The 26,006-nt window shown below is 36.2% G+C and overlaps 1 protein-coding gene across 2 annotated transcripts; it reads right to left on the reverse strand.

Moving 5' to 3' along the window:
• Positions 1-1,139: 1,139 nt before the first annotated feature.
• LOC129424186 (5-hydroxytryptamine receptor 4) lies at positions 1,140-23,352 on the reverse strand. 2 transcript variants are annotated; one of them, XM_055180785.2, is made up of 7 exons: positions 23,175-23,349; positions 21,168-21,260; positions 20,903-21,046; positions 18,307-18,507; positions 17,391-17,544; positions 15,305-15,861; positions 1,140-1,822 (listed from the first exon to the last, which is right to left on the reverse strand). In XM_055180785.2, exons 2-7 carry the CDS (start codon positions 21,194-21,196, stop codon positions 1,729-1,731), a joined length of 1,179 nt encoding a protein of 392 aa, XP_055036760.2. In that variant the 5' UTR covers positions 21,197-21,260; positions 23,175-23,349; the 3' UTR covers positions 1,140-1,728. The 2 variants fall into 2 exon arrangements, with proteins under 2 accessions (XP_055036760.2, XP_055036761.2); XM_055180786.2 differs by lacking the exon at positions 1,140-1,822 and adding an exon at positions 11,600-12,709 and having other exon boundaries at positions 23,175-23,352.
• Between the last annotated feature and the right edge of the window lie 2,654 nt (positions 23,353-26,006).

Genomic DNA, 26,006 nt, shown 5'->3' on the forward strand with positions numbered 1-26,006 from the left:
CCTGACATTTTTCTTGATTCCTATATTATAAATTAAAGGGTTCCCACGGATCCTTGAAATCCTTGAAAGTTTGTGAATCTGGGAAAAAAATTCAAGGCCCTGGGAAGTTTTTGAAAAGATAGATACATAGATACAGGTCATTGAAAGTGCTTGTGATTAATTTTATGCAAGAAGTTTTCTGAAGAAAAAAATCCATAGTATTCCCTGTGTAGTGTAGGATAATATCATAAAAATTCAAGACTTTTTAAGCACACGTGCTAAACCGTTCGCTTTAAATCCTTATATCTTATGTACGCGAATGTTGATTCATACCAAAATGCTTTTTTGCATAGTTGTGTTTGACACATGAAAACGTCTCGGGTTACGCATGTAACTCTTGTTCCCTGAGAAGGGAACGAGACGCTGCGTCTCCCTTGCCATACTTCCTGCGTCCCTGTAACGCCGTCTTTGGTAACATTTCATATAGCGAAATACTTCCTGGCTCCCGCGTCACCCTGTCTTTGTCGTTAAGCCTCACCATTGGTTGAATTTGATTACACATTCAGACGCACTTACCCCTGGAGGCGTCCTCAAAGTGTCACCACCACAGTGACGCAGCGTGAGTTCCCTCAAAAGGGAACTGTAACAATGTATCTTAAAAGATAACACATTGTAACCTTGCTCTCACTTGAAATGTGTCCCCACATTTAGTCCGTGAATTTGAGGGTATTGGACCTGGAAAGGTCCTTGAATTTGTGTGGGAACCCTGAAACTAGAAATGCACTAAATTTTGATATTCGATTACTTACAGTGGGATACTGATACAGAGAGTTTGAAACATCTGTGCATCCCTAGTATAAACCTCACATGCTTTGTCGTTGTTATATGAAACACATACTTCAAAAGGTTCACACAGCTTTTTCATACAAGGGCATTCACGGTGGGCAGCTCTCAAATGGATAGCAACTTTGATCTTTAAGTGTTTATAATAATTTTTGTGGCACTTGATGCCTCAGTATAATTGACTCTTTTGGTCAAAACGATGTAGTGGCCTTATCATACTTATGGTTCTCAGAGCAATATTCAGCATTAGGCTATTAAAACGGTTCACAATTTCCGTCACACTGACCCGAGTACAATAGAAATAACAATAGCCAATCCATCAAACAGCAGCTTTTGTGTAATGGGTGAGATGCCACAGAACGTTTATTAAAGTGCTGAATAGATGCGAGAGTGGGTCTAGATTCAGCTTGCAGACACACAGTACAATAAATTCAGTTACACAGCGACAGGAAGTAAAAAAGTCACACAGTGACCAAAAAAGCCACAGCTTCTTTGTAAAGAAGCCAAAACGGTACATGTAAAACATAAATGCATACGACAGACTGTACTGTTAAAATAAAAATATTCCTCCAAACTTAAAACAGTATGAATTGGTATATAAATGAGAAGCAGGTAGCTGAGAGATTAGTCCAGTTCATTTTTGCTGTCTTTTTTGTATTTGTTCAAACTTCTTTCAGCAGTCATAATAATTTTGACAGTTCGGTTAAAATGCCTGCATGCTAATATCATCTCAACAGAGCCGTTCTGAGAGAGGCTGACCTTATATAGTCAATATTTTTAACACTGTCATGAAAAGCACATATCAAAAGAGGAAACCAGAATAAAGTCTGATTTAAGATATTTCCTCTGTGGGCCGACGTCTGTATGTTGTATCTTAAAATGGCACCTGTAGGGATGAGAGCTCGACTATGAAACCCCAACAGATTCCTGCGATTCCTGCTCGCTTGACAGAATTCGGTTGGAATTGTCACTGTGTCTTCGATTCTGAAGAAATGATAATCTAAAGGGAAAAGGCACAAAAGTGAAAATGAAAAGGTTATTAGTCAGTAACTAAAATGCATTATTTTCATTGTCACTTTAGTCATTTCTTTGGTAATGTACATGGAAAAAGTCTCCAGTCACTCTTCACTGTCCTTTCTGAATTAAAGGGATAGTTCACCCAAAAATGAAAATAAGGTCATTTATGACTCACCCTCATGTCGTTCCGAACTCGTAAGACCTCCGTTCATCTTCAGAACACAGTTCAAGATGTTTTAGATTTACTCCGAGAGCTTGTTGACCATTCATTGAAAATCTATGTACGGTATACTGTCCATGTCCAGAAAGGTAATTAAAACTAGGGATGCACCGAATCCAGATTTTTTAGGTTCGGCCGAATCCACCGTTTAAGATTCGGCCGAAACCGAATACCGAATCCTACTCGCATCCTTATTCCATTAACACAGTAAAACACATTAATGAAGTAAACAATGTCCACAGCAGTGTATTTTTCATTTTATTTAATTTTAACTGTACATTATGCCAGGATGACAAGTTGGAAAAACTATTTTGACAATTACCATAAGCCTATGCATAATGAAAGCGATGCGTTGCGACACGCTCGTTTTTCCAATAAGCAAGCAGCTCCGCGCTGAAAACTATATTTAACTATATTGCAAGTTTTTTTTTCAAACTTACAACATGCGTCTCTTACAGACTGTAAACGAAGCTCAGGTGTACAAAAAAAAAACAGCTGGGGTGCACCAGATAACACGTCAGCCACGTTGTACGTCATCAGCATCAATGCAGTCACGTGACTTTAGTTTTGCGCATGTGCTTCACAACAGACGCGGAAGAGAAGACAATGCTAAATAAAATAGTAATTTTTGTTATTTTTAGACCAAAATGTATTTTCGATGCTTCAACACATTCTAACTGACCCACTGATGTCACATGGACTACTTTGGTGATGTTTTTATTACCTTTCTGGACATGGACAGACAGTATACCGTACGTAGATTTTCAATGAAGGGTCAGCAAGTTCTCGGGCTAAATCTAAAACATCTTAAACTGTGTTCTGAAGATGAACGGAGGTCTTACGAGTTTGGAACGACATGAGGGTGAGTCATTAATGACATTATTTTCATTTTTGGGTGAACTATCATTTTAAGGTAAAAAGCTCAAATATGGGCAGTATCCTAATATGTTGTAAGATAAAAAAAGCTTGCACCAAGAAGTATGCTTGCCTTCGTTCATTTAATTCTTCTGTGCACTTAGAGGAATGTCAAAATATTATGGAGTTTAATGGATTCTGCCAACAAATTATTCTGCTACGCATTTGATGCCAAAAGGCATTTAGCGGCTTTTACATGTGAGCTCTTCATATACTAATGTCAGTGAAATTAAGAAAATAATATCTGTGGGGTATTATTAATTATAAATTACAGTACATACTGTAATATTAGACTGAAGTCAATGATTTCCATCACAATGGATATTAAACAAACTGATGTACTCAGCTCAATATTGGTTAAAATGTTGTCAGATGCAACTCAACAAACTTGAAGCAAAAGGTCACACCCCATCCTAACAAAATCACATTTTTGTCATCATTAACTCACCCACATGTTGATCATCCAAATGATGTGGTTGGAAAGAATAATTTAACTAATTATAATTAGTCACAAATTTCACCTCTATGTAAACAGCGACTGAGAAACAACAATTGGGCATTGTTACTGTTTGGTTTTTTGTCTCTCTTAATGGATGTGCATCGTAATCTTCCAATAACTTAATGGGACGTAAATGTGAAATGTGCTCAGAGGGAATGCATTTCTCTAACATTTGTTAACCCATTTGTTGAGAAAGTTTGTTGCTTTTGGAGATATAATTTAAATTAAAGGTTCCTATAATTCAACATTTTTCCTTTACAACTAATTCACACAGTGTTTTAATTTTGCTTAAATCTCAAAAACATCATAACAAAGACTTACAAAAATAAAAGCCCAAAGAAATTAATCACAGTAAATGAAATGCTTTCAAAATCGTCAGAAGCCCTATCTGGAGGTTTCCTGTTATATGAAATCAACTCTCAACTTTAATCAATTTCAATGTGGCTTGTATTTAATGTTTTAGAGCAAACTCATCATAGAGAAGAATGTGTGGTACAAACTCTAAAACCAACACTTGATCTGATTTTATTATCTCAACACTAAGCAAGTTTTACTGAACCAGTGGTGAAGATCTTCAGAGGATATAACCTAAAGCTCATCTAAAGAGCCAGCCGCATTTTTGTAACATTAAAAAAGAGCATTTCCGGGTCAACTTTTGGTCTTACTTTTTAAAACTGTGACCTCTCAGATTTTTAAACAAATACATTTAGCCTTTTCATAGACAACTAAACATTTCCTTAAATTAAATAATACTCTACAAGGCAACAAATAAATTAGTGTAAGTGAGTATAAGGATCATCTGCTATTAAATAAGTGTCGTATTTCAACACTTGCTATCTTTGACACTGGAAAATGCTATTAAAATTGCTAACCATTATGTCCCAAAAGAAACGAGGAAACCTTTCGGGTTAACAGGCATGTCTAGAAACCTTTTTCAGGAACTTCTCATGAAAAACCGTTCTCATGAACTTCTATAATAAGACTTAAGACTGATAAAATCAGTATGCCAGTTCACTTGAGCTCCCTCCTTTATGAGCTACATTTTGCTCCTAATATCCAATAATACTTCCCATATGCCAAAACAGATCCCCATTCCCAGGCCAGGCATGCATTTTTGTAAAAAAAAGGTTGCTTGTCTGTTTTTTATTCTTTTACTGACACTGTTTCTGTTTTCATCCTTTCTGCCTTTAGCTAAAAGCAACAATACCCAGAAATCTTTCAGCATCTCAGAAAGATGAAGGAGAAGATAGTAGAATAAGTGAATAAAAAGTGCAAAGCTAGATATGTTTGCTGAATCTATCATGAAGAAATAAATGTTATTTAAAGGGGGTTCGTTCTACACAAAATAAAAATTCTGTCTTGATTTTTGTCATCATCTTGTCATTACAAACCTGTGTTCTTTTGAGAAACACAAGGAGATATGATATTTAATACTGGAGGAAATATATTAAAAGGATAGTTCACCCCAAAATGAATATTCTGTCATTGTTTACTCACGCTCATGTTGTTTAAAACCTGTATACATTCCTATTTTAAGTTTTAAAACACATACATTTGAGTACTGTGAACTTGAGTCATGTGCAAATATGCAATTATATTTAAGTAGTGTGAACTTAAATATAAGTGCATAACTGCATATGACTCAATTTGTTTAAGTTCACAGTACTCAAATGTATGTGTTTTAAAAATTAAATGGTTTAAAGCAACCGGTTTCCTTAAATGGTTTGAGTTGAGTTCACTTTTAGGTTTTACAGTTTTTGTTCCACTACATTTCACATGAAATATCTTTTAATACTTAATCATCATTCAAAATCTATTGCTTAATTACTTTTACTCAAAGTCACTAAAAGTTTTTTTTAAGAATACGAAAAAACTAAGTATCAAAGTTAAAACAACTTGTATTTTTGAAGTGGAGTGAAAAGTACAATATGCATCAGATTGAAGTTAAACAAAAGAAACACTGCACTGTAAAAAATTCTTTGCTGCCTTAAAATTTTTTGTTAAATCAACTCAGATTTACAAGTCATGTCAACAGAGATTAGTTGTCACAACTTATAAAATATAGTTGTGAAAAGTCAACTTAATTTTATAAGTTATAACAACTCACCTGTAGTTATAACAACTCATCTCTAGTCAAGATAAATAATAGTAAGTTGAAATGACTTTTAAGGCAGCAAAGTATTTTTTACAGTGTGAAAAAGTACAGATACTTGAATAATGTAGTTGAGTAAAGTTAAAGTACTTTACACTTCTGAACAGAAGGACAGCGTTTTTATTTTCCACACCATTTAATTATTACCAAAGCAGCACAGTATCTGTTATTATCTTTACAACATTCTACATCTGAAATACTTATCTTTAATTAATAAATTGTAGCATTTAATAATATTTAAGACAAAAAATATGCACAATTGAGCACACAAGTTTTCTTTCACAGTGTGCTAACCTAAAAATGTGGTAAAGCAAAACCGAGGAGTGTGGGTGGGCATCTAACCAAACAAACCCTCGCAGTGATCATTTTAATATCCAAATCAAACCGAATCATAACCACATCTAAGTCTGATTACTGAACGACGTCCCAAACATCTGTAAGATATCAAACCTCAAGACGACATGGAATCCTCGCTTAAATCAATCTGTCCACATTCTTCAGTTATCCGTATACATTTTACATAGGAAACAAAAGAGAAGAGAAAAGCAAAATATTTTCAATACTGTCAGTTAGAATTGCTAACAAGGCCACAGTATGCTGATACGTTGGCGGGTTTTAAAATTCAGCCCTGCCAAATCTCTGTTCCAGTTATTTTCTAACAATCATCCCTGACAAATTGGCACTGATTTTACATTGGATCCATATGTTCACACACATCAGTGGTGAAAAACATTTTGGTCCCCTGAACGATCTGCTGTTTAGGAGGCTGACACACACTGTGTCAGCGTCCTAAAAATACAGAAGTATAAAAGCATTCAGAAGAAATAATGACTGAAAGGCCATTTTTAAATATTAACAACTTCTGATCCTTGAGTCACAATTCATCAAGCTCCTTGACCTTTATCTGTTAAAAAGTGTGGATATAGATCTATTTAGACTAGGATAAACCAATGCAGTATTTATAATGCTGACAATGTGAAAAAAAAGAAAATTATTGGCACATATAATGTGGAAAAAGTGACATGAGCAGAAATTAGCACAGTCTGTAAACCCTGTCTAAAAGGTGAGGAAATGATATAAAAATAGATCTGCGCTCACAACACGATTCATTAGTCGGATGACCAACTCATAACTCGTCCTGACATTAACCTGGAGGATTTGGTGCTGTTGAGACTAAAACTGCACTGTTTTGACCAAACATGGAAACATCATCTTTAGAGGTGAAATATAGCGGATAACTTTCAAATGTTGACAGTCTTAACTTCATACTTCACCAGAGCGAGAGTAAAGATAAAACGGGTTCATATAACACCCTCGGCACCAGAATGTCTTGCTTTTTGACTTTTTTCCACAGAATTATCAACGAAAACTGTAAACTGACCCACTAAAATCTAACATATGCTCTGAAAATAAAGGTGCTTTGCAATGCCATAGAAAAATCTTTTCAATGAATGGTTCCATAAAGAAACGTTAACGTCTGAAGAACCTAACCCTTTGAACCTGTTGACCCACTCCAAATGTCTCTTGTCCTTAGTCTGTCTGAGATCTTAAAGGGACAATCCACTTTTTTTGAAAATATTCGAATTTTCCAGCTCCCCTAGAGTTAAACGTTTGATTTTTACTGTTTTGGAATCCATTCAGCTGATCGTCTGGAAGTACCACTTTTAGCATAGATTAGCATAATCCATTGAATCTGAAGTAACCCAAGGGGACTGTTTTTGGGCAGTGCGTAATATCACTACGCCTGCTGCTGCCATGTTACAGCAGCGAAGTCCTTGATTATTACGCCAGAATGAGAGTATAGTTCCTAGCCATATCGCCCTAGAAAATCGCAACTTTTCATTTTCTGTCAGTCTTAGTGCACGATGTAACTATAGAAGAGTCAAGTTTTAAATAGGAAAAATATCCAAACTCTTTCGTTATTTTTTAGCACAATGCTAATAGTCTAATCAGATTCAATGGATTATGCTAAGCTATGCTAAAAGTGCTAGCGCCAGACCTGGATATCACCTGAATGGATTCCAAAACTGTAAAAATCAAATGTTTAACTCTAGTGGAGCTGGAAAATGAGCATATTTTCAAAAAAAGTGGAGTGTCCCTTTAATGGCATTCATTTAGGAATAAAAAACTAAAAATGCACTTTTTATGGCTAACATAATAATTTTTAGCATTCACTTTAAAAACACATTTTCAATGCACAAGGTTTAATGTCAGGGCGCATGTCCGAGGTATTGCATAGTGCCACCACACTGTTTTTTTTTTACAACCATAAACCAACCCAATCTCTAACAGGACATTTTTATAGCATTAGGCAGCAATAACAACAATGCCCATAATCTAAGATGGGGCCATACATTTTTTTACTACGCGTTAGAAGTACTGGTGCTAAAAAGAGCTGATGTCATTCCTAAATCAAATTCCTTATTACATTAAATGGCACCTGTTATGCAAAATACACTTTTATAAGGACATAAATGCATGTTAGCAATGTGTAAACACAACCACCCTCCAATGATAAAAATCCATTTTTAATCCCCATTAAACCAAAGCAGTCTCATTAGACATATGCCATTTTTATTTTCTTATAAATATGACATCACACTAATAAAGCCCCACCCCATTTGCATTTGAAGGTACACACACATAAGAACACTGTTTTTCTCCCATCCTATGTTACATCTTGTAAAAATGGGCACAATAGGTTCCCTTTAAAGTGCAATAATTACATCTCTTATTTTTTTGTAATAATTTATAACTTTGGGTCTCATGGGTGTGTGCTATATTCAGACTTTTGATTTGACCTTGGCTGAACCTTTAAAGGACAAGTTCGGTATTTTACACTTAAAGCCCTGTTTTCAGATTGTTTATGATAAGAGAACGGTTTTGACTGAAATTAGGACATATGATGCTGGCCCGAGAATTTTCGGGTGTTCCTTTTCCACCTCTAGAATGGGTTTCTAGGTGCACAGGAACAATCCTTCCTAAAATGCATTAAACGTTCATTTACAAAGACGTGAAACTCACCGAGTGGTCAGGAGTGTTTACTGATATGCTCACACAAAAATCGTTGCAAAAGACGCATTCCAACAGGTTTTATCGTAGTTTTGTTCAACTCCATTGACTTGTATTAGATGTGCTGTGAGGTACGGTATTACTCCCCGCCGGGACTTTTTTTGTATTCTTGCAATTGGCAAAGGCGGATTATCGCCACCAACTGGGCTGGAGTGTCTATTATTCAAGCTCTCAGCGGAAGAATATACGGGTGTGAGGCGTTTGGAAAAATAGGTCCACCAGTTTACAACGAATGCTAAAACAGCTGTTGGAAAGCATCTTTTGCAGCGATTTTTGTTTGAGCATATCAGTGAACACCCCTGACCACTCGGTGAGTTTCACGTCTTTGTAAACGAAAGTTTAATGCATTTTAGGAAGGATTGTTCCTGTGCACCTATACACCAATTGTAGAGATGGGAGGTGAAACAACGATTACCCGAAAATTCTGTATGTCGAAATTTCAGTCAAAACCATTCTATTTCATCACAAACAATCTGAAAACCGAACTTGTCCTTTAAAACTGTAAACATATTTCTGACAAAAGCATCCAGATGCAAAATTAAAATTGTTTTGAACACAGTATCCTGTATTGTTAAGTTTTCAGAAGAGCTCTAGCTGGTCCTGTCTGAGCGAGAGGTCCAAAAGTACAACGGTGATGTTTTTCAGTCACATCGAACGAAACGTGACTCTGACTACACTGAACGGATTTAGAAAGCTCAATCAGAAAACCCTCCGCATGAGCAAACGTGAACCACATGGCTCTAACATTAAGCCATCCGACCGCTTCTTGGGTTAGGAGAATGCCACATTCCAGACATGCCCTAGGAACAACCAAGGACAAAATTTGTAGAATAAGAAAAACACGACAGCAAATGAGCCAAAAGGGTTGTGATTGACACTTAAGGTGGGAGGTTTGAAGTTTTTTGACATCCATTAGATAAGTCTCTATGGAAACAGAAGCAGAGAGAGCTGTGTTTTTGACACTTTTCCTGTATCACCAATCATCGGTCTTGATAAGTGGGAAAAATTCAGCGCTAACATACTTCATACTGTGGATGAAGCTTGAAGCTTTTATACAGAAACCTCAGATCACCTCTCGCTGTGTATTTTCTCATGTTTCACCAGTACTGATTTTGTAGCAGCTTGTCACAAAGGGACCAAGTGCAACTCTAAATCCTTATGTTTATCCTTTAAAAGCTGGTTTAATGAAAAAAACTGTAATAATTAAAGTGTGTTAAAGCAAATCGAGCGTACTGGATATTTTGCATTAATTAGGATATAATATGAATTTCAGGAGGGAAAAATTATTATGCAGATGAGCCTATAAATCAAAGAAATAATGATTATTTTCCAGCTCTTTAAACATCTCCTTAAATCATTATTAATGTACACCACTTCCACAAGGATTAACTAGCAGACTAATCAAGTGTTTAACCACACGCCAAACTTTCTAACATGCGGTGATAACCTAATCCAAATAGTTGGACAAAATGTATTAACAAATCATAGCAACACTGTTATAAAAAAATTGCCAAAATTTGTGCCCCAGCTGTCACTGGGGCAGTCCTTCAATAAGATCCTAATATGTACCATTAGGTACCAATATGTACATATAAGGTATATGATTCTACATACATTTAAGGTATATAACTCTTTAGATCCAAAGCTGTACTTTTTAAAAGGGTACCACCTGTGACATTTGAGGTACATATTTTGACCATTTTTTCTGACAGTGAAGCTATAGTCAAATCAAACCTGCTTCCTGATTTTGTTTCTTCTGCTCATATTGATCTCAAAATATATTTAGCTCACTGATCTATATAAATGACTGGATTGCACATGACGTCCCAATTGTGAAGACACCGCGCCGCCATATTGATAAGCCCAAACCTTCTATTAAATCAATGGACGCTATCAGATTTTAATTATAAAACATCATTTTACTAGTCTCCATTTTTATATCTGAAGTCTCCCTGTACATTATTACAATGCAAACGTCCTAATCATGTACATTATTTACTGAATGCTGTACATTTAGCTTTTTAAAACGAAATTTCTATACATTCATCTTCATTACAGTATCAGATCAGCGGACAATCCGCAGCATATTTAGTATTAATTACAAACATGCTCATTCTGAAATATAAGTAAATAATCATGCTTTGTACCGTATGTGCATGCAATAATTAGCTGGTTTTGTAATTATGTTATCTTTACAAGTTACCTAAACTTATTCAGAGAAATAACGCTGAGTGATGGGGACCGCTTATGCCAAGACTAAGTCTTTAAAGGGTCGAGACCCAGTCCGTTGGTTTTCAAATACAGTCGAGTCTGAGTCAAGACCGAGTCTTTGAGGAAGCAAGTCTGAGTCGTGACCGAGTCAAGACCAAGACCATAAAAACATGTCAGTTTTCATATTCATAATTTAATTTCACCCCAGTTAATAGTTAGGCCTACAGACAAAGCTAGATTGGGAATTGTTTAGAGGAGCAGTTTTAACGTTTTAATATGGACTATCATTAAACAAATCCCTACCACATGCATCATCTGCCTATTTTTCTAGAGATAAATAAACGGCTCTGATGGCAGTATCTTTGCATTCCACCATGTCATTTTCAAATAATGCACGTCAACATTGCAATTTATTATTATTGTTGTTATGTGTTTTTTATATGAACATAAAAAAATGCGTTGGTCTCGAGGACTGAAATTACGAGCCCTTCTCCTTCCACTGTGGTCCGAGACCGAGTCTTTGAAGGAACAAGTCCAAGACGAGTCCCAGAAAGCAGAAATCGGTCTGGAGACTGGTCTCGAGTACTATATCACTAAAAACGCTGAATGTGAAGCTTAATGTCAAAACAGAATGCAGCAGACACACTCACCTTAACGTTGTTTATAATCCCTTATTCTGCCCGATTAAAACATAAATATTGCAAATAACACCAGAATAAACAATTAATTTACGTACACATATCCTAAAAATTAATCTTGTGTGACTGATACGCTGTAAACCGGGTGAATTTAGATTATGATTTTGAATGTATGTAAATGACGGCGTTCTATCCAATACAAAATTCATGTAAAATTTAAATGCATTAAATACAAACTCTGTAAATGTCAAATGGGACATGAATCTTAAATTTATGGAACTTAAGGAACATGATTAATCTCCTTTAACTGATCTAAGCCGAGTGCTCACTAAAAACTCTCATGAAAAACATATTATTTCAAGTTATTTCAAGTTCAATTTGATTTAAACAGGCAGGTATGACCAAAAGTGGTCCCATCCGAGCGGTCAATCTATTTAGTCAATCATTAACATGTTTAGCATTGCAGCCAACAAAAGGTACTGGTAAAATTCTCTCAAAATGGTAAAAAAAGATCCCTAGCTGTCACTGGGGTGTGCACGTAAAGAGTTCATAGTACTGTTCCTCAATGGTACATATTTTGCCCTTTTTAAAAGGTACTGCCCCAGTGACAGCTTGGGACCATTTTTGACCATTTTTTTCTGACAGACAACGGAGAGAGTGCGTGCAACTTAACATAATGTTTTGTCCACAACCATTTAACAGTAATAAAATCCTTTAAGTGGTTCTAGACGATTACTCTTTTTCTTTCCCAAAGACAATTATTGTAACAAAGCAAATCATAAAGATCCACCCATTAAACACTGTACTGGGGCATTAAAGTACCACAAGTATTTCCCTAGGAGAAATGACAAACCACTGAGACGTTTATAGTGCTGGCCTTAGTCACAAAAAACAGAAAGGTCAAAACATCAATAAAGTCATTTAATAACTTGAGGTGGAAAACAAACACAAATAATGAAAAAGTGCGCATAAAAGAGGGATTAATAGATAGTGGTGTATTTAAATTGCCTATGTTGTTTTATGCTGATTGTAAAATTTAAAGCTACTATATATGTGCTTTTTGTTTTAATTAAGAGCCGCAATGATGTCATCAAGTCTAGTGGCACTTATCCAAAACCAGGGCGGCAAGTACCTTTGTAATGGGAGAGTCAGCTGAAAACACTCTGAAAGCATAAAAGGAAAAACAATTGAATGTGTGGAAACACTTGCTGCTGAATATTTTACCAGCTCTTGTGGCTAAGGAGCTTTTCGCTCTGGAGAGTTACAGAGTATGTTATACAGTAGCCGGTTACGTCATTTAAAGTGCTTCATAAAAGGCTGTATGGATATAGCATGCTTCTGTATATAAAGATTTTTTTTATGATAATATATGAAGAGTTTGGTTCCAAAATGCAAAAATACATTTTACAATACTAATTTCGGTAAAAACGTGTTTTATACCAAGAAAGTGACAAGATGAAAATCACAATTTTCTGTTACAAACTTTCACATAGCATCTTTAGGTTATAAAAACATTAAAAATTAAAATCCATAATTTGATTTTCAAAGATTTATTATAAAAACAGATTATTTTTCACACAAAATGCAATAAATCTATGAAAAGTGTTTTTCAAAATGCTATAAATCTATTGAATCAATATATAAATGTGCATTCATCTTTGCCATGTTATATTCATTTAGTTGATTAGTGGTATACACTGATTAAAAAAATAAACATTAATGGCATTAATGAAAACACTTACTTTGTCATATTAAGAACACTGTCATTTCTGCGGTTATACTTGGGACGTCCCTTAACATTTTCACAGCAATCAGCTGTCAAATGTTTTGGTCCTTCTCGATTTTCGTTGGATGCCGTAAAATAATGGAAAGTTTTACATAAGATCACCTGGGGTCAATGTGTTAGCATGACAGAAGCTTGATGCTGGCGGGAGAACAATCAACTGGCATTTTCCGTCTCCGGAGTGCCTCTCGCGTAAATTATTAGAAGTTGATGGCTTACGTTTCTTTCCCGTCACAGAAAACCACCACAAGTTTATCAATGCCATTAAAGTATTATTTTGTTTTTGTTTGTTTGTTAATTACGAAGTACAAAGTAGATGAGGAAAACTAAGATTCCGTGTATTTAACACGGCGTCATTGTTTGTTTTACAATGCGTGGAATTATGCGCTGTGATTTGTTGAGCGGATTTATTGCATTCTGCAGAAAAGGAGGAGTGGCGTTTATTGCATTTTGGGGAAAAAAGAGAAAAGATGACAGAATAACACAGCAGATATTGTATTTTGCATAAAATTAAGAATGTACTTTTAAATACTGACCTGATATAATACTGATTTTGGCAATAACTATTTTTTTTAAATGGCGTTTATCGCGTTTTTGAACCAAACTCTTCATATAGAGTCTAAAACTCAACTGACTCCATCATCATTTCTATAGACTGGGGTCTATAACCCCTCTCAGGTCACGACCTTTGTTGTTTAACAGACTAAGCAGTATTCCTTGTTCCATATTTTATAAAACTAAAGTTTGCAGTATGTGACCCTGTTGGTGAAAACCCAGGTAAAGTCATGTTTTTATGATTCACGTTTTTCTACATAAAATGTCAAAGATTAAAATTAAAGTAAAAATCAATTATTTAAATCAAAATACATTACTATAGATGTTCAGAGTCATATACACTCTAAAATATTTGTAAATTTAATCAGATTTACTTTGCTAGTCATGTGCTATTGACGAGTTGCTATTGTATAAAACAAGTTAAAATTGCGTAACTTAATTTCATAAATTTGATTAGTGAGGTCAGTTGGTTCAACTTAAAAAGTACATTACCTGCACTGTAAAAAATGCAACACTTTGTCAAATCAACAGATATTTTTATTTTACTGCAACTTAACAAATTAAGTTAAAGAACTTCAACTTTTATAATTGTTAAATCAACCATTATGTCAACTTATCACAGGTCAAAACATAAAATAGTAGGTTGAATTGACCAAGTTGATTTAACTTTATGCTGCATTTCTTTTACAGTGTGGTTGTCTTGAAATTTTTAAATAAATTCAACTTTAAAAAAAGCTGACAACCTTTTAAGGGCAACTAATGTTCTTAAGTTGAATGAACTAAAAAATGTAAGGCAACCAGGTTATTTACTTTGTTAAATTGAACCAACAAATCTTTTTTACAGTGTATGTAATACATTTAATGTGGGAGGGACAACTTGGTTAACCTTTGGTTGAAGTTATTGTAATACTGCATTTTTGTTTAATGCTAATTTTATAATTTATGTAAAACTAGAAAACTGAAAGGGGTGGTGTCTCAGACAGGGTTTATATTAATCCAGGACTAGGACTTAGTTATATAAGTACATTTACAAATAAATCTTACAAAAAAACAATGCTGGTGAACATCTTAAGACCAAACAATGGCACTGATATATGTTAAGATATGTCAGTGCAAGATGTTTTTAAATTAAGGCAGCTCAAACATGCATTTTAGTCTGGGACAAGGATAAGCCATGTCTGGGAAACTGCCCCAAATCTTTTAAAACCTTTAAAAACAAAAAATTACTTTCATTGCCTCTGACAAACAACAAAACTAAACGTAAAAACTCCTTAATCATCTAGTGTGTCCAATCTGAAATCTTTGAAGACACTTTAACAACATTCTTACATGCACTTCTCATATTCAAAAAGTTATCTTTCATCTCCCCCCCAGAATTCATTTCTGAAAGCTCAGTGTATTCAGAAGAGACTAACTGTACCTGAGAGTAATGGAGGCACCGTTGGCAGACTCTATAGATGGTCTGTTTGGCCCAAAGCCACCCTGCCGGGTATAGTGCTTATTTCCACAGCACAGTATCATAAGAAAGGCTCTTCGAAAAGCCCGATTCAGAAACGCATAGAGGAATGGGTTCAAGCCTGAGTTAATGTAGCCCAGCCAAAGCCAAGCCGTCCAAATCTGCGGGGGCACGCTGTAATGGATGAAGGGATCCACCACATTGGTGACAAAAAATGGCGCCCAGCACAGACAGAAGCAGCCCATGATTACGGCCAGCGTCTTGGCTGCCTTAGTTTCATTCTTCATGCGTCTGGACCCGTGTTGATCGTGGTTAGGGTAGGATGAGGGAGCCGAGCCGGCCCGTTGCAGCGAGCCGATTCGCCGAGCGTGCCTCATAGCAGTGATGTAGATCTGCTGATAGGCGAGGACCATGAGCACCAGAGGTACGTAGAAAGCCACGGCTGAACACACCAGGGCGTAGGGTCGGTTCACAATGAACACGCAAGATGTTTTGTTGTGGAAATGGGTTTTTTCTTTGATCTGGAGGAATTCAACATAGACAAAATGATTAAAATTGCAAAAATGTGTGTTTTCCTTCTGATCTGTTGGTATCAAGCACTTAAGTTAAAACACTGCTAATAAGAATAATAATTTTTGTGACTCATTTATACAAAACTTAATAAAAGCAACAGTAAAAAGCAACAGAGTTTACACAATAAAACCATACTGTCACACATACACTCACTCAAAGGATTATTAGGAACACCATACTAATACTGTTTGTAATAATGTTTGACCCCCTTTCGCCTTCAGAACTGCCTTAATTGTAAGTGCCATTGATTTAACAAGCCATTTACATACAGTTAACTCATTATCATGTTCAAGAAACCAATTTGAAATGATTCGAGCTTTGTGACATGGTGCATTATCCTGCTGGAAGTAGCCATCAGAAGTTTGGTACATGGTTGTCATAAAGAGATGGACAAGGTCAGAAACGATGCTCAGGTAGGCCGTGGCATTTAAACGATGCCCAATTGGCACTAAGCGGCCTAAAGTGTGCCAAGAAAACATCCCCCACACCATTATACCACCACCGCCACCAGCCTGCACAGTGTTAAAAAAGGCATGATGGATCCATGTTCTCATTCTGTTTATGCCAAATTCTGACTCTACCATCTGAATGTCTCAACAGAAATCGAGACTCATCAGACCAGGCAACATTTTTCCAGTTTTCAACTGTCCAATTTTGGTGAGCTTGTGCAAATTGTAGCCTCTATTTCCTATTTGTAGTGGAGATAGGTGGTACCCGGTGGTGTTTTCTGCTGTTGTAGCCCATCCGCCACAAGGATGTGTGTGTGTTGTGGCTTCACAAATGCTTTGCTGCATACCTCGGTTGTAACGAGTGGTTATTTTAGTTAAAGTTGCTCTTCTATCAGCTTGAATCAGTCGGCCCATTCTCCTCTGACCTCTAGCATCAACAAGGCATTTTCGCCAACAGGACTGCAGCATACTGGATGTTTTTCCCTTTTCACACCATTCTTTGTAAACCAAAGAAATGGTTGTGCGTGAAAATTCCAGTTACTGAGCAGATTGTGAACTACTCAGACCGACCCGTCTGGCACCAACAACCATGCCACGCTCAAAATTGCTTAAATCACCTTTCTTCCCATTCTGACATTCAGTCAGGAGATTGTCTTGACTAGGACCACACCCCTATATGTATTGAAGAACCTGCCATGTGATTGGTTGATTAGATAATTACATTAATGAGAAATTGAACAGGTGTTCCTAACAATCCTTTAGGTGAGTGTATAATGGAGGTATAAGACCTTTTAGGATCAAAGGTGGTCACGTTTGGTTTTCATATTTTGATCGGAGGAAGTTGTCACATGGATATAAATGTTATATTTATGGGAATATGTTAAATGTATAAGATGTATAAGATTTACTAACTTTTTAAAAATGTCACTGCAGTCAAAATTGAGACAACTACCCCCAGTCTCCACTGTTAACATTTAGAAGCCATTTATTTGGGTATTTACATCCAATAACCAAAATTTCTCACTTACAATGTGTTCAATTCCTATGGTATGCCAGTTTTGCATGATGGGAAGGAAAGAGATGAAAAAGGGGGTGACCCAGCATCCAACCAGCATCAGAGAGACTCTCACAGGTGTCATCTTGTTATTGTAGACCAAAGGCTGGCAACAAATGGCATAGTACCTGCCAAAGACAGTGTGTGCAGATAAAACTATGATATGCGAGTATCTCCAGTGTCTTGCATAACCATCGCATGCTTACATACTTTAATATTCCCTGCTGTTAATGTCTCTCGAAATACCAAAGATATGAATAACATACTGTGATATAGTGCTCATTAGAGACCGCCGAGAAAAACACATTGTGAGTCGTGGGAATTGTACAGATAGGAAAGGAACGTGGTGACAAAGCAGGATAGATTTGAAACAGATTTGCTGCCAGAGAGAGAGAGGTTTTGAGAGACACAGCAAGATTAAGAATGAATCATGTTACTGCCATATGGCCCAGGTGCGATGCATAAATCACAGCTGCTATGTTTTGCGCTTAAGGGAGCTCCGCTCTTCCTAATGGGTGAGCAAGAGAGACTTTGCATACAAAACACAGCAAATTACACAGAATTAGCAGTAACGTTGACAATGATAAGGAAGGCCTAGTTTCTGTAAGCTAAATTTTAAATCCGATAATTTCAGAAAAATCTGAATTTTATGATGTAAAATTTTAATGATTATAATGATTCCTAAACCATGTTTTCTTAGACAACATGTTTAGTTTAAAAACCTATTTATTCAGTATTGCCATTTCAACGAAGCAGTTCGTTGTGTATGTACAGCAGACATTAATAATTTTAAGTTAATTTAGGCATCTTTCAAGGGATGGACATTTCTGGCTTTTAAACTCAAAAACACAATGCCTGTTTCCGTTTGACAGTTTTATGACCACACTTACCTGTCTAGTGCAATGCAGCACAGGTGCAGGAGGGATGCAGTTGTTAGCAGCACATCCAGTGAGGTACGGACCAGGCAGAACGTCTCTCCGTATCTCCACTGACCTGTGATCAGCTCTATCACTGCCAGGGGCATAACAATAAGGGCAACCAAAAGGTCTGCAAATGCCAGTGATACGATGAAGAAGTTGGTCTTCTTCTGCCTATATTAATGATGAAAAATCACAATTAAAATCACAATTGCACTGAAAAAAATTATTCATTGAATTTAATAAATTTTAAAGGTAAGTGGTTGCAATCAATTTAAACAAAAAAGATTAGTAAAGTAAAATAAAATATACAACTTTTGTTTAAATGTAGCTTAAATAAATTGATTGCAACCACTTACCTTAAAAAAATGTATTCAATTCAATGAATAATTTTTTTCAGTGTGTACTGCATGGAATATTCTTACATTTCCTATGGTTACTTCTTTGTACACAAATACTTTTATACTTTATAAAACGGTTAGTTCCAGTCCTTGATTCGGATTATTCAATAGCTGTGATTTATTATGATAAACACAGATATGATCGCTGCACCCAACAATTTTGTGTATCACTGCACAGCACCCTTGGCAACATTAACAAGTGAAACATTCTGTTTCGGTTCACTGTCAGTCAGGGACTATTCTTTTTTTAGCGTGTGATTTTAGTGATTTTCCTCAGGCCAGTTGCAAACTTGATACATTTGATATTTGTATTTTGTGGTAACCATTTTATAAAATCTATAAGGTACTTGACGCTAGTGGTGTATTGCGAATCAGTTACGAATAAAGGGTTGCTTTGCGTCGTGCCTAATGCTGGATTCACACCAAACCTGGTAGAGGCGGCAAAAATGCACTATTTGCGCGTAGTTGGACCTTTAAACATTTTGAGTTTACTCACTTCATTCGCGCGTGAAATTCTAGTCATTCTAGACATTTATGCTACGTACACACTAAACGCGGGGCATTGCGTTTGTCGCTCTAGATTACTCGCGGGATTTAACTTCGTGTCATGCGATTTTTTCGCTCAAGCTGAATATTTTGCAAAGACGCGTTTAAGGCAAATAGCGTCCCACATGAGAACACGTGATCGCCTTTTTGCTATAACTTTGTTTGTAATCTACTTGCGCAAATCGTTGGACTAGCGTCTAGTGTGGACCCACAGTTACGAGGAAATTGGCGTCAATGGAGGGGCTTCTGTGACTCCGCTCGCTTCCTGTAATCACGTCACTACTAGAGCAAGCTCCTGATTGGTTAACGTGGTGCGATTTTCCGCACTTGCGCGTTTCCGACGGCAACGTTCAATTCGTGTCATTCACGCGTCAATTTGCGTCATTCGCGTGAACTAGACGTGCGAATGAGATGGATTCGCATCTACGACGCCACGCTAAACGCCTCATTCGCGCTGCGAGACCGCAAGACACGCATAAATGCATCTTTACATTGACAACATTGAAATCACTACCATCCGGAAGCTATATTTGGCTTTGTGTTAAAGCAGCATAATGCTAGTTACACACCAAACACGGGGGATCGCGTTACTCTAGATTACTCGTGGGATTTAACTTTGTCATGCGATTTTTTTCGCTCGAGTTGAATATTTTGCAAAGACGCGTTTGAGACGAATACCGCGTGTTTTCGCGGCAAACGCACTGCCCATATTACGTCATTTGCATCGCCCCACACGAGGACACGTCCGATCGCGTCTTTGCTGTGACTTTGTATGTAATCTACTCACGCAAATCGTTGAACTCGCGTCTGGTGTGGACCCACAGTTACGAGGAAATTCGCGTCAATGGAGGTGCTTCTGCGACTCTGCTCACTTCCTGTAAACACGTCACTACTAGAGCAAGCTCCTGATTGGTTAATGTTGTGTAATTTTCCGCAAAAGTTCAGATTTTTCAACAAGTGCACTTCCCGTGGCAACACTGAATTTGTGTCATTCACGCGTCTAGTTCATGTGAATGACGGGAATTGACCAGTGAATCTACCACGCCGCGCTAAACGCCTCATTCGCGCCGCAAGACCACCAGACCGGCAGATGCGCGTAAACGCGTCTTTCATTGATTTAACATTGAAATCATTTGCACCAGAAGCAATATTCGCGTTTTGAGTGAAAGCAGCATAATGCTACGTACACACCAAACGCGGGGCATCGCGTTACTCACTCTAGATTACTCGCGGGATTTAACGTCATGCAAATTTTCCACTCGAGTTGAATATTTTCAACTTAAGGCGAATAGCGCGTGTTTTCGCAGCAAACGTGCCGTCCATATTGCGTCATTTGCATTGCCCCATGCAAGGACGCGTCTGATTGCATCTTTGCATTGACTTTGTATGTAATCTACTCGCGCAAATCGTTGACCTCGCATCTGGTGTGAACCCACAGTAACTACACCCCTCAGCCGTGACTTATTAAATGATACAGCACAGCCTCTCTTACCTTTTGCTTACTTATCATACTTATTTTTCTCAAACTTTTCTATTCCAACACATGCAATAAGATGAAGGTAAATAAATTGGATTTTCATTATGGGGGAACTATCCCTTTAAATCTATTTAAAATCCATTACCTTAGCTTTCTGTCTTTACAGATTGCCACCATCACAAGCAAATTACCAAGAGCGGTCATTATAATGATGATCACCAGGAAGATAGATAGCGTGATTCTCTCCAGAGGGTTGAAAATGTGTTTAGACGCATCTTCATCCACTAAACTGCAGACAAACAACACCAAATACATACATGCATAATATCCAGTAAATTGCTGCATGTTATAATATTTTTATTACACTACAAAGTAAAATGGATATGTGAGGTGCTTCATGAGGTCTTTACTTGTCTGGTGAGTCTGATGCTGTGGCCATCACTGGTCATTTGACTGGACGTGATCAGATGATTTTTATCCACATAAGACACTGCAGTCCAATCCTATTGGGGAAACACAGCAATACAAAGTCAATTACCGGTATATTCTTTCAGCAGGGTTTTTAAACTGAGATTGTTGAGACTAAACTGTCAGCATGTTTTTAAAATTAAACATGCAAATATGAGGCAATATTACAGTCCTAACCTCAAGAACTAACCTTAACATGCTGCTTCACATTCTGTACAGGATTAGTATACACAAAATGTAGTATTGTTTGAACACATTGACCAAGAATTTTGTTATTTTCCCTAAAAATATCTTGAAATGTGTCCTTGCTCTGTTTGACACGCAATTCATGAACACCCTATTGAACACAGTAAAGCTGCAGTCACACATTTATAATAACTGGGTGATAAAGAACAACCAGTTCATTTATCAAAATGTTTCAGTATGAGTAAAAAGTGTCCGAATTTTCATGTCATAATTCAACCGGATTTTTATACCCTAATACCGGAATTTTGCATTATTTTATCTTCATGATAGAGTAAATAATATAGGTAAGTTGAAATGAGGAAAACCACAACACAAAGTACATGCACTTTATCATAACACTGTTAAAACCCAGCTCTCAATGGTCAGTTCACAACCTGTCTCTGTAGCGCTCAACTCCCATAACTCAGGCAGAAGTGAAGAGAGCACTCACAGGGTAAACAATGTAAGCAGGTGATGTATTTGACCAGCTGGGTGGTTCAAGTGTGTATTCAAAGGTATAGTATGGACATTTCTTTCCAGCCTTTATTGCTTTTGTTTGTGTTTCAAATAGCCACATGATTTGAACAGTCCTGTTTCAGATACACTGAATGTACACTGATGGGGCAGGTGATATTCACAATATTCTCAATGGATTTTTGCGCAGGGGGGCTGATAAAAAGCTTGACTTGAACATGCTTTAAAGCTGATGCTATGTGAAGCGGCACTCTTATTAATCTTGTCTTGCCAGACGAGACCTGGCTGGCTAAGTTTGAAAAATACTAAATTGAAAAATGCAAAGCCAAATCTGGGAATAATTCAATCAGTCCATTAATTTCTAAATTAATAAATGCAATAACTACTTAGAAATCACACACATAAAAACAATATTATATTAAATCCTGGAGGCTTAACAAATTAAAATAAATAATAAAATCTAATTTTCATTAAACAAAATGTATCTAGGCCTACAGTATTAAAAGTTCAAATGCTGATTTAATACATGTTAACAGTAAAGCTCTGCTAAACAAACATAATAAACATAAGTAATTGTGTTTCATTAAATGATCTAATGGCAATATTTGTCTGATTTCATCAAATCATTTTAACTACATTACTGTCAGGTAAATTTACTTTTAGTACAACCTAGTTTTAAGTTGAACCAAGCAAAACAGATTTTTTAACTTGATATGACTGGCATAATGAAGAATAAGTTGCACTGGAAAATCGTCCAATAACTAACTTGACACCTTCCCACACAACTCCTGTTTTTAATGACATGCCACTAGACAAACTGAGTGACTTTAGCATTTAAAGGAATAAATCACAATCTGTGATGACAAGACAACATAAGCCACAACAAGCCTCATAAACAGACAGTATAAATGACAGTAACATAATTATTAAAAATACAAACACAAAACCCTTAGTACACAAATGTGTTGGTCTGAAACACATGTTGATCAAAACATTTATAATTTATACATTTTCAGAGACAGACAGATGCATATATAATGGAATATCAGTAAAGTGCATAACTCAGAAACAGCAAGCATGCCATATATTATTAATATGTACATGGAAGACGTCCTTACATGATCATTAATAACAAAAAGGATAACAAAAGGACATTTCAATGATCGTAAAAAACACTACCATAACTTGTTGCATATTTGACATTTCAAGGCATTTAGATTCCACTTCATCAATATGGTAACTTTACTTACCCAGGGCTCCGTGTTTCTGGTGTTTTTGTATATCCACACTTGTTTCTATAAACTGTCATATTCCATCACAGTCTATGGGATACTGAAGTGCTCTCATCTGTCCTGTATCACACTCAAACCACCGCACCAGGCATCAGTTCATTTATGTACAGTGTAACCCTCTCTTTGCCTTTTCATCTATACTAGCAGCCCAGCAGAACAACAGCGCCACGCCACTCACGGCTTCGCATTGCTGAGTTCCACAGCTGGACTAAGGTTCAGTTGTATATTGATAAATTTAACAAACTAGGTTTGCAATATACCACCATTACATAAACTACTAGGGCGCATACGGTGGTACATTTACAATTAAGCATTTAGCAGACGCTTAAATCCATAGCGTGATTAGATATACATGAATGAGCAGCACCAAATTCGTGGATTACCTGCTTACACAGAAGTTAAGGAAAATAACGCATATAATGCTCAAAATAGTTAAACACTAACTAGCTTGTAGGACAATTTATTAATATCATCTTTATGGATTCCGTTTTTGAAACAAGATGTTTGTTCTTCTCTGAAGTGCAAACGTGTTCAAACTTGCGAGTACTTAAGCGCAAACGTGTTCGAACTGCGCAGAGCGATCGGCGTATGACATCAGAGTCCCGCGAGAGCTTTGAAAAGAAGCGTTTTCAGACAATTCCAAATGTTATATAGCGCTATATATTTTGTGGAGTATGGCCAAAGGATTCAGAGGAACAATAAATGTAATACTAGCCCACACAGTTTTGGAAATATTGATAAAACGTAAATCTGCTCATAATAGCGCCACCCAGAGTCAAGCAGTTGAATATCTCTACGACCTTATGGGCTCTGGCTCATGACCCTTGTATTGCAGAAAACAAATTAATAATAAAAAAAGAGAAGGTTTTTTTATTAGGTTTTTGATTAGGTTCCAGCATGCTCGGACCCCTTAATATATGAATATGCTATATTCAAATGTTACATCCCTGCTGGAAAAAAAACAATAAAACCATTACAGAAAATTCTAATGGTTTTATTGGAAATTTTATTGGTTCTAATGGAATATGGCCCAAAACACACTGCAATGTATTGGTTTTTGTTGGTCTCTAATGGTATGTATTGGTTCTATTGGCTCTATGTATTGGTTCTAATGGAATATTGGTTCTAATGGAATATGTCCCAAAACACACTACAGTGTAATGGTTTTATGGTAAAAGCAGGGATTCACCACGTGCCGATTGGCCATACAGGGATACTTCTTTAATTTTAAACAAGTCATAGTTCTACATTAATTGAGATAAAAAAGTATCCGATTATCAGATCCTATTACAAACTAACTAGTTACAGAAATACTTAAATAATTTAAATTGTAAGTATTATAAAAATTATAGCTCTCAAAAGATTAATCGCGATTAATCACATACAAAATAAAAGTTTGTGTTTGCATATTTGTGTGTGTGTACTGTGTGTGTATATATATTATGTTTATATAAATACACACATACATGTAAGAAAAATGTTATTTAGGCATATTTATTTATATTTATAGTATAATATATATATAAATATACATGTTTGTATTTAAGAAACGTTTACATTAATGTGTGTGTATTATATATAAAATAATTACACATACAAAACTTATGCAAAAAAAAAATGTATGCGATTGATAGCGATTAATCTTTTGACAGCCCTAAAAAAATACATGATGTAGGCTATCACTGACCAGTTGGTGACCACCAGCCAACGGCCAATTTCAGCACGAGGATCCTGAGTGTAAATATCTCTTCCACCACTAGATGGGGCAACAGCACCAATCATATTGTGAATTGTAGTCAACGTCAGGTATATTGAGATGAAGGACTTGTTGTTTCTGTCTTTAGTAGATTAATATTTTCTCCAAGTTAATAGAACCATTCAGAATAGTCATTTCCTCTATCAGCTTCTATATTATTTAAAATAACTAATGCAAACATGCTCTTAGCATCAGTATATAAATGTTAAATGTGCTTATATTAGACATTTGAAAATGCATGTTATTAGGATGTCATTAGCCCACTGAATTATTAAATGATTAAATTAAATGTAGCGTGTGTTCCTTGCCCTGTGATAACATACCCTAAATTATAATACTATTGTTACTGGCACTCATGAAGCCTAATTTTGTACTACAATATGTAGCTAAATAACAAGTGCTGAAAGAAAGACTGAGCAATGACACTATTTGTATCTACTTAAATTCCCTGACACATGCTTAAAAACAACTTTCAGCATTTTTCTTAAATCAGGACAAATCGTGAAATAAATATCTACTGACACAGCATAATAAATTGAAGGGAGTAAATGGTTTCATTTGGAAACAACAGCACTGAATTATGTTAGGAGCACAAAACACAACAGCTTGATATTATTAGGACTTTATAAAGTAAAGAAATTTGAAGTCTTATCAAATTGGCTGTATCAGTCAATGATTTCAAATTACTATTTTAAATCTAATAATTTGCTGTAAAATCATCTGTTTAACATATTATGAGCTAATGTAAAAACTTGTTGCAGTCTTATGGGTCACTCATTTTAAATCAACCCTTTAGATTTTATCATGATGAAACATAAATGTTTTTAGTGAACCTGCCAGATACATCTTAGAGTTTACTGGGGAGTTTGCACTGGCTAAAAACAATCATCTGCATGACTCCATTGTTATCGATTTACTCTCAAGCAGTTCTTATGAAACACAGGCTGACATCTTTTTAGCACAATTGTGAGCAATAGTGAAGAGGACATTGTAACACTATACAATGGTGTCAAAAATCACTTTTATATTAGAAA

The sequence above is a fragment of the Misgurnus anguillicaudatus genome, chromosome 9 (genome assembly GCF_027580225.2).
Source record: "Misgurnus anguillicaudatus chromosome 9, ASM2758022v2, whole genome shotgun sequence".
Taxonomy (NCBI): domain Eukaryota; kingdom Metazoa; phylum Chordata; class Actinopteri; order Cypriniformes; family Cobitidae; genus Misgurnus; species Misgurnus anguillicaudatus.